Source organism: Lissotriton helveticus, chromosome 2_2 (genome assembly GCF_964261635.1).
Source record: "Lissotriton helveticus chromosome 2_2, aLisHel1.1, whole genome shotgun sequence".
NCBI classification, from domain to species: domain Eukaryota; kingdom Metazoa; phylum Chordata; class Amphibia; order Caudata; family Salamandridae; genus Lissotriton; species Lissotriton helveticus.
Genome location: NC_136060.1, coordinates 378,274,967 through 378,284,464, shown reverse-complemented (window position 1 = coordinate 378,284,464; position 9,498 = coordinate 378,274,967). Strand labels below are relative to the sequence as shown.

The 9,498-nt window shown below is 47.5% G+C and overlaps 1 protein-coding gene across 2 annotated transcripts in view; it reads left to right on the top strand.

The window, feature by feature from the left end:
• Positions 1 to 8,295: 8,295 nt before the first annotated feature.
• The window catches only part of FAM193A (family with sequence similarity 193 member A), a 542,579-nt gene continuing 541,376 nt past the window's right edge, over positions 8,296 to 9,498 (top strand). For both annotated transcript variants that reach the window (XM_078678579.1, XM_078678578.1), the window contains exon 1: positions 8,296 to 8,623. In XM_078678579.1, coding sequence (XP_078534705.1) covers positions 8,471 to 8,623 — 153 coding nt within the window. In that variant the 5' untranslated portion in view covers positions 8,296 to 8,470. The remainder of the gene's footprint in view (positions 8,624 to 9,498) is intronic.

Below are 9,498 nucleotides of genomic sequence, written 5' to 3'. Positions count from 1 at the left end.
GATCTCCGTGCAGGATGGGCGTGCCATGAGATGTCAGAAATCCCCTCTCCTTCCATAAGAGCCCAAAATGATGAACCACCCCGAAGGCATACTGGCTGTCCGTGTAAATGTTTGCTGTCGTCCCCTTTGCTAGGATACATGCTCGTGTGAGGGCAATCAGTTCTGCCGCCTGGGCGGATCGTTGCGTGATGCGGGCGGTTTCAACTACAGTTCGGGCTGCGGTAACTGCATAGGCAGCTGAGGTGGTGCCGTCGGGGAGTTTAATGCAAGAGCCGTCTACCCATAGCTCGAAGGCAGGCAGGCAAAGCTCTTGCTACAGGGTCAAGAGTGGCAGAGAAATAGGCACATGGTCGTTGTTTGGGGCCAATGGACTGAGTCAGGACAGACAAAGCGCATCCCTCCCTTTCGTGAGTGTAGAGAGAGAAGGGCTTTGTATAATCAGGGGTTCCTAGGACGGGCGCTGAACAAAGGGCGTCTCGTAGTTCCTTGAAGGAGGATTGACATTCAGGGGTCCAAGGGAGCGGGAAGGGGACATCTTTAGCCAGTAGGGAAAGTAGTGGTTTCACAATGAGGCTGAAATTTGGCAACCATTGTCGGCAGAAGGAGGTGAGGCCTACCAAAGAACGGACTTGCTTCGTGGTTTTAGGGATAGGGTTCTCTAGAATAGCCTGTATTCGATCGGGTGTGAGCTTTCTCCCGTCTTTGGACAAGAGGTGGCCTAGGTAAGTGACTTGAGGTTGGCAGAATTGTAACTTCTTCTTGGAGACCTTGTGGCCATTTTCCGCGAGGAAGTGCAGGAGTTGGATGGTGGCTGTGACTGCAAGTGGAGTGGTGTCGGCCGCCAAAAGGATATCATCGACGTACTGTATCAACACCACTCCATCCGGTAACTGGACTGCATCCAGCTGTCTCTTGAGGGCCTGGCTGTAGATGCTTGGACTTTCAGTGTAGCCCTGGGGTGCTCTGCAAAATCTGTATGAGCGGGATTTTAAAGTGAAGCCGAAAAGGTAGCGGCTGTCCGAGTGAATGGGGATGGAGAAGAATGCGTTCTTGAGGTCGATTACCGTGAAGGTGGTGGCAGTGGAAGGAATCAGGGTCAGAATGGTGGTGATGTCTGAGACTACAGGGTACTGGGGTACAACCACTTTGTTGACTTCTCGTAGGTCGATGATGAAGCGGTACGCTTTTTCATCTCCCTCACCCTGCTTCTTCACAATGGGTAGGATAGGGCTGTTGCAAACATTGCTAACTACTTCTTCTACCACTCCTGCATCTACCAGGGACTGGATGATTTTTACCAACGCCTTCTCGCCTTCGGGTGATATCCGATACTGTGGGAGTTTGGGGAGTACTGCGTCCTGTCGAACAGTCTCTGTGTACAGGGTCTATCATCATGCGTCCTACGTCCGAGTCAGTCTTTGCCCATAGGTACAGGGGTAGGGTGTCGAGTAAGGACAAGTCAGTGTCAGTGATAGAAAACATGCGTTGTGTGCGACAAGATCTGAGCAGTGTTGGGTTGTCGTACAGGATGACTCGAACTCCGTCTTGTGAACACCTAATAGTAGCTCGAAAATGTTTCAATAAGTCAAGTCCCATAATGGCGTCGGGGGTGTTGGAGGAGAGCAAAAACGTTGTGTCAGTGGTGTTATTGTCCAAGTTAAAAGAGATCGGTGTGGACAAAGGATTAGTGGCGGGCGTTCCATCAAAACCTATTGATGTCACATGTGAGCCAGACAAGGGTGCCCTGGGAATCAATCGTTTAGACAACGCACTACGTGTTGCACCAGTATCTACCAGAAATGGAGACTTCGTACCTAGAACCTTAGCGGTGACATAAGGGCCTTGCTGGTCAATATAGAGCTCGACTGGATCCCTTCCTTGCCCTTGGCAGTCCTATGCGAAGTCGTGGGCATTGTCGCAGTCAGACTGCTGGCACTGATTCTGTCGGGGACGGTCAAACGTGTTCGGTCTACCAGGTCTGTCATTGTTGGTGTCGCTTTTGTGCCCTCGTCCCTGTCCTTTATTTCTCGGCCTGCCCGCTACGTCTCTCGTGTCTTTATTTCTGAGTGCTTCTTGCAGAACTGGACATTGAGACTTCCAGTGGCCATATCTTTTGCAAAATGCACACTGGTCCTCATCGAGGTCTGTTCGTGGAGCGCCGGGTGCGGGTGTGCGGTCTCTAGGGGGTGGATTTCTAGGACCATTCGACTGGTAGTTTCCTCTATACTGTTCCCTTCCTATAGTCACCCCTTGCAACTGAGCAATCCTCACCCTCTCTTTCAAGTCCTTTTTCTTCTTCTCAGTCGCTTGATCGTTCTCGTTCTTTTGTCGCTCATAGTATTGAGCCATCTGAAGGATAGCTGCGGGCTTGGAGGCCGCCCAACTACTCTCGCTAGTCTGTAGTTTCTGCGAGACTTCTGGTGTCAGGCCTTTCACATAGTTCTGGACAAACAAGTGATGTCCGGTCGCAGTGGTCATGTCCTGGCCGCTGTAATCGGAGAACACCGTTTCAAACCGGGAGAAGTATTCTGATACGTCTTCCTGGGGTTTCTGGCGACAGGCCGTTACTATCGACCAGTCCACCTTCCTTTCTGGAACTAGGGTTTTTAATTTCTGCACAATCTTATCTGGTAAGTCTAGAATGGCCTTCAAAGGTTTCTGTCCCGGCTCCCGCTGTTTGTCAACATTACCGAGTTGTATCCAGGTATGTCCGAACAGCTCAAGGTGGTCGACTTTCCGGATTTGCTTCCACACATCAGCTGGCAGACATAGCCCGAAAAATAAATCGATATCCGCTAGGGTCATAATCGTTGAACCCAGAGCGGTGGCTAATTCTGTATAGAAGGCCGTGGGGTTCTTTCGCAGATCAGGCAAGGACTTTCGGAAGGTCAGGATGTCTTGCCGATCCCATGGTTGGTAAACCCAGTTGTAAACTACCCTCCCTCTCGCATCTTGGTGGTTAATATCGTCGTGTGTTCCCTGTCCTCGTGGGGGAACCCAATAGGGAGCGGCCTCCTTTATGGGCATCATCGTGTCAATTTTTCCTACTCCGGCCTCAGTTACCGCAGGAGTCGTGGTGTTAGTCTCTGGTTTCTGTTCCGTGAGGTGGCAGAAAACTTCAAGCGTACGCGTGAAGAGGTTCGTCACATCACACTCGTCCCCATCTCCGACATCAACTTTTCTATACAGAGTCGTTAGGTTTTCGGGGCCTTTTCCTTGGTAGCAGTCTTCATAGGCATTAAGGGTATGGTAACAAAGGCGAACGACAAAGTGTCGCCTGTGGCTATTGGCATATGTATGGTACATATCCGTTATATAATCCTCACTTTCCTTTCGCACCACCAGTGTCTTTACAATCTTATCGATCCCAGCTCGTTCATCCTTACTTAATCTATTCGATCTCGCAGGGTCTTTCCTCCCAGCTTCGGGATCATCTGAAGTCGCTGCTCGTGCTGCGCTGGGTACGAGGGGTTCGGTCAGCGCAGAGGCCATGGGGACCGAGGCTCCGGCACTACTCTCGCCTGTCGGTGGGGGTTGCGGGTGCTGCGCTAAGGGTTGGGAAGGGGCGTATGGAGGGGGCATGTAGATGATCGGGGGACCTAATAGTAAATCATCGTTCGTTCGCTGTTTCGAAGGTAGCTCGGGGTAAAGTGTAGAGGGTGTCCTGACGGGACACTGGCCTGATGATTCGGAATCTTGTTTTAGCTTGGTTTTCTCTCTCTCTTTTATTTCTTCCTTTAATTTGTTAGCGGCCAGGTGAGCTGCCTTGCGTAATTCCTTTTCTAACCTGACCTCATTTCTCTTATTTCGCTGTTCTGTTTCTTTGCGCCACATGCCGAAGCTATCGAGCATAGTGGGTGTTGTCTTATTGTTATAAAGGGCCGTTTCCAGCGCGTTTATTTTGTCGTTATCAAAGGATCCTATCAGTGGCCACTGACTTCCCTGATCCTTTCTCGTGTATTTATGCCACAGCTTACTATAAGCCACGGTGACTAGTCCATATTTAGTAAACATGTCCTTATTAGGGGTGCCCTCCAGTGGAGCCGGATGGTTCACCTCTAATAAGCGGTCCGGGCTGAACCAACTACCAACAAACGGGGCAAAAATAGGCATGACGTGTTACAAAGAGGACAAAAGTCTGCACTACCTATCCTTCACTATTCACAAAGACTAAACAGAGTATTGCGACTCTGTGCTTATTTGTAAATAGAGAATAACCCAAAGAGAACCAATTCCGAACGATCAATGTTCGGACAAACAATCAATCAAATGAGGGATAAAAATAGGCACGACGTATTACAACGGGGGCAAAAGCCTGCGTTACCTATCCTTCACTATTCACAAGGACTAAACAGAGTATTGCGACTCTGTGCTTATTTGTAAATAGAGAATGATCCAAAGAGAACCAATTCCAAAACAGTAAATGCTTGGATAACAATCAATCAAATGGAGAGGGAAGTAGGCACGACGGATTACAACGGGGGCAAAGGCCTGCGTTACCTACCCTTCACTATCTGCAAAGACTAAACAGAGTATGGCGACTCTGTGCTTGTTTGCAAATAGAGAATCTCTCAGAAACAATCAAATGAGTAATACTAGTATTTTCAAACTATCAAACAATCAATTCGCAATTCGTCGTGTTACACGACCTTACCCAGACCGCATGGACAGTTTCTCGTCTTCCGCTTCCAGCGCCTGATCGTCCTCTGTTCTCCGTAATTGCTGTGGCACTCCTGATGGTTCCCAGTCAGGACCGTAGATCACTCGAGAGAGGTCTGCTCGGAACCGGTGAAGTTCGGATGATCGGCTGCCAGACGAGGGTCTATCGGGCAGGAGCTCTTCCCGATCGTTGCAGTCGTTCACTCCGCCGTTGGGACCTCTCCCACTGGATCCACGCGTCGCTGATGGGCCCCACGTTTGGGACGCCAATTGTCGAAAGGTAGGGCCGAATTCGACCAAGAACCCTTCAGTATTTGCCCGGCGTTAGCCGCCTCTCATACCATTCGAGATTACCAAACAAAGAGGCAGGCGCTGGAGACAGAAGGCAGGAAACAGGAGTTTATTCCGACGGAGCAGAACACGTCAAATCAGACAACAGAGTATCTTCTCGAGGTGCTCTAGACGCATCCTTGAGGCCTGGCCTCTTATACACAGGTTTATTGCTTTATTACATAAAACACATTCTTGTCAATACTTTGATGTACGGAAAGGCATCCTCGGAATCCCCGCTCCCAACCCGTTCCCACACATATTTACAGTAAAAGTCCCCACCCCGATCTCAGTAGGTGATGACTATTGCGCAGCTGGATATCCCGCCGGCTCCCGGAATGTGGGCGGCTGATCGGATCTCATGGGGTGGGGGCTTTTATCAGTCACAGATTCTTTGAAGAGGGACAGCTTCCTACTGTAAGGGGCAATAAACTGTATCCGCAGGGCCAGGTGATGGCCTGGGATCGGGCGGGACAATCGGGCACAGAGGAAGGGTGTTCATCAAAGGATGTGTGATCATTAGAGGGACGGAGGGAGGTGTTAGTCGGGTATGGGATGTGGCTTTGAGGCAGGGCCGCGCTGAAGGGTTGGTTTATGGCCCAAGCATGTGAGAACGTGGGCTGTCAGCGCGCGGGGGATGCTGGCGGGGTCAGAGGGGGAGAGAGAGAGAGAGACTCGCTGGCTATCGGCAGTGGGCAGAGAGGCCATGGCGTTCAAAATGGCTGCTACTTACGCGCACATTCGAGCTAAAAGGGGACAAGATGGCGCCGATAATGTTTACGTCGCAATCTAGATTTTAACAGCCGTTATGTGAGCATATTTTCTAATGCGATAGCAGCAGGCGCAAACATGCCCAAAATGTGGAAATGGACAGAAATTATACTGATTCATAAGAAAAGCACCAGAGATAATCCAGCAAATGATAGGCCAATAAGTCCATTGGACAAGTTCTAGATAAGGTGCATGGCTGTTTTTTTTTATGTTGATCTAGAAAGAAGTATGTTTGAAGTAGGGTCATTTTTATATAGTTTTGTTGATTTGAGAGCAGTCTTGATCTAGTTCCCCAATGAAAATTGTGGGAGGTGCTCAGGTAAATTGTGGGATGTGCTCAGAGACATGGGCATGCTGATCAATCTTCTTATTATGTTATTTAGACTACACAATGGAAATCACACTCAGGTACAATGGGGGGAGGAATGGCGAATTGACTGAACCAATTAAAATAGAAGGAGGAGTCCATCAGGGCTGTGTACTTGCTGCAACGTTACTTACTCTCTTAATGGTGTGATAGGCTTTCTTCATGATTGTCAAAATGATTCCACTAATAACGCAAGGGAAAAAGTCCCCTCCTTACTCTTTGCTGATGACACTTCGTTAATTTCTATGAGCCCCCTGGGGATTCAAAATGTGCTTGATCATTTAGCCAGTTTTTTTAAAAATATGTTGGTTGGAAATTAACTCTAAGACAAAAGTTATGATCTTTAAAATGCATAGATGCTTTAGGAGGATATTGAGATATATTGAGCAAAGTCACAGGGGCAGCACCATATGGCGCTGAGATTTGGGGTTATTGTAACTTGACCAATTTAGAAAAAGTTGAAAATAAAACTGCTAGGCCTTTCTCTGGAATGGCCCATAATGCTCCAACAGGTCCTCTGAGACTGAACTTTGATTTAAGAAATACTGTTTACGTTGCCAACATCAAGCCTCTTCAGCATTGGGTAAGACTGTGGTCTTGTACCCAATTGGAACCTTAAACGATCTCTCTTCAGAAGATAAGTGAAGTGAACTCAAATTGTAGATTACCATGGCTCAGATACATCAAGTCTTGGTTTTATTTACTTGGCCCCCCCCGAACTAAGGAAAAGACGGATTCTATATCTAAGCTTGTGATACCCATAGTTAAGAACAGATATTGGCAGGTTGTCTCCAGGATATTTCGGGTGAGAAATATGGAAAGTTTGGTTGAGAAGTTCTTGGATGTCAAACCAACTTGGGAGTTTCAACCCATACTTGATAGAATGGAGGCACCAGATGCCAGATCCATATATATGAAATTTACAATAGCAATTCTTCCAGTTAATTGCTACTGTTGTAAATGGCGTACAAATGTAATAATTTCGTATAAATATTGCCTTTGTGAGACACATTAAAAAAAGACGCCCATTTGCTGTTTTTATGCCCTGCCTAACACTGGCTTAACTGACATAAATGACACCTTTTCAAATATTTTCTTTATTCTTGTATTTTTGTTCAACTATAATGACTTTTGTTTATTTTCCCATTTTTATGCAAGCTTGTACATAAAAATACAAGCGATGTCATTCAATTTCAGTGCAGGTGGCCATCTGAAACATGATAATAAATCACAGTTAAAATAACTAATAAAAATCACGCTAACGTGTAGGTTAATTATCACCCAATCCGAATCACTGCCCTCGTAGTTCCTTTTCATAAACACCGATGACGTAGCTAGTCTTCAAACACAGAGCGTGTCTGGAGCCGCCCCTTCTCGCGAAAGCACAGGCTCATACTTTGACAGCGCCAGTGTTTAGCATCACTGCTTTATTTACCAGCTGACAAAACAAAAGTTCGACAGTTCCTTGTGGTCAAAGTGCCAAAACAAAACTACAACCCCCAGCATCGCCTGCAAACAGACTGCAGGGCAGTTCTAGTAAATATGCTTCAAGCTGCACGACGGGAAGCGTAGTGTCTTCTCAGTCTGTCATGACAAGGGCGTGAAAGAAGCTGCCGGGAGGCCTGCGGCATTCCCGGAATTTCAAACACAGAAGTAGGACATATATTGTGGCGCTCCTGGTGTCACGCATCTGAACGTAAGCCTTCCAGGCAGCCATGTCCTTATGTCACTTACAGGGTAAATATTGAATTCTAGCTAGAGAGAACCTATAATGTAGTTTTAAAAAAATCTAAAAATACGAAAACGTTTGTTATATAATATTAATAAAATGTTGCGAAATTTAATGAAAATAGTTAACCAAAATTTAAAGACATCATAGACATATGGCTAACCTAAATATAAGCATAGAATTTAGAAAAAATATAAAAATAAAAATAAAAAGAACATCAGTCATAAAAATATATGTGCATATATTTCGCTTTGAAGCAATGTAAATCGCATAAATAAATGTACTCTTTTACTGTATTAAGACAGTACCATAGACATTTCAAGATGGAGGTCGTATTGACGTTCTTTGAAGTAGGCGTCGGGTTAGTTACATTGGCTCAAGTTGCTTTTGTGTCTATGAGTGTAAGAAGGCGTAATGACGTTCCTGAGGTGAACGTCCCGACGTCAGCTGGTCTCACTTTTTCCCCCTTGTGTCCGCCATATTGAAGTCCAACTCTGCTTCTGGCGCTGAGGCTGGAAGTTCCTGTCGTGAACCCTTGGGCGCTGACAGCTTCTTCTGTCCGGTCTCCTCCAGCCGGCTGAATCCCAGCCTCCCCGCCCGCCCCGCCATTGATCATGAGCCCTGCAGACGCTAAGCGAGGAGCCAAGCGCAGGAAGAACAAGAGGGGCGGCGGCAGCGCAGGCACTGGAGCCAGTAGCAAGGCCGGGGCTGTCGTCCGCAGCCAGCAGCACAGTGGTCCCAGCGCTGCCGGTATGCATCCTGGAGAGGTAAGCCTTCATTAGGGAAAGGGGCAGGGGAGGGAGAGACGGGACAACGGAATGGTTTCTGTAGAGGGAGCGGAGACTTGAAGCGCATACCCACAGGAGACTGAAAGAAGGACGTACAGGGATAGAGAGAGGCTGAAGGAGGCACTTCGGGTGAGATGGCAACATACTGGGTGAACCTGGAGGGTCAGGAAGGCAGGAAGAGCAGATCTGATCAGACTGGGAACTGCTTTCTGGAAGCCAGTTTCTGGTTTTGTTTTGGACCTTGGTGACTTAGTTTAAGTGCACCCCTGCCTTGGGGAGGCGTTGTCCTGTGTGCTTTTGTGTGTGAAGTACCACCTTGGAGGGATGTCGTGAGAGGTGAGGTGCTGTCATCTCAGCTGGTCTGCAGACATGCTCCTTCTTCGGTCATCTTTAGTTTGTGTAGTGCCGTGAGTTCTGGATGGAGAAGCATTTTTTGGGTGTGTTGAGGAGGGAGTAGTGGGAGTTTGAGGAAGTTGCTGTCCTAGGTCCTGTGGAGGACGGGGTGCTTGCTTTCGGTGGAGTTATTGGAAGCAAAACCGTTATTACAAGTGTTGTTGTAGGTGCACCTTTTTTGTGCAGTTCTTCGTTCAACTTGAACCGTGCATTAACGTGAAGTAGATTATGTAACCATCGACATGGTTCTCATCAGGAAACGTGTCATTATTTTCAATTACAGCGATATGCCTGCATGTCGAATTTTCAAACGATAAATTCTAGCGACCTCTGATTCCGTTGTAAGTGTTGTACTTGTAGGTCTCACTTGGATACTGCACAAGTGAGGGGGATAATTTTGGGGTTGGGGGTTGACAACAAATGGTGCAAGCAGAGGGAATGTGTCTTAAATTGGTGCGGTG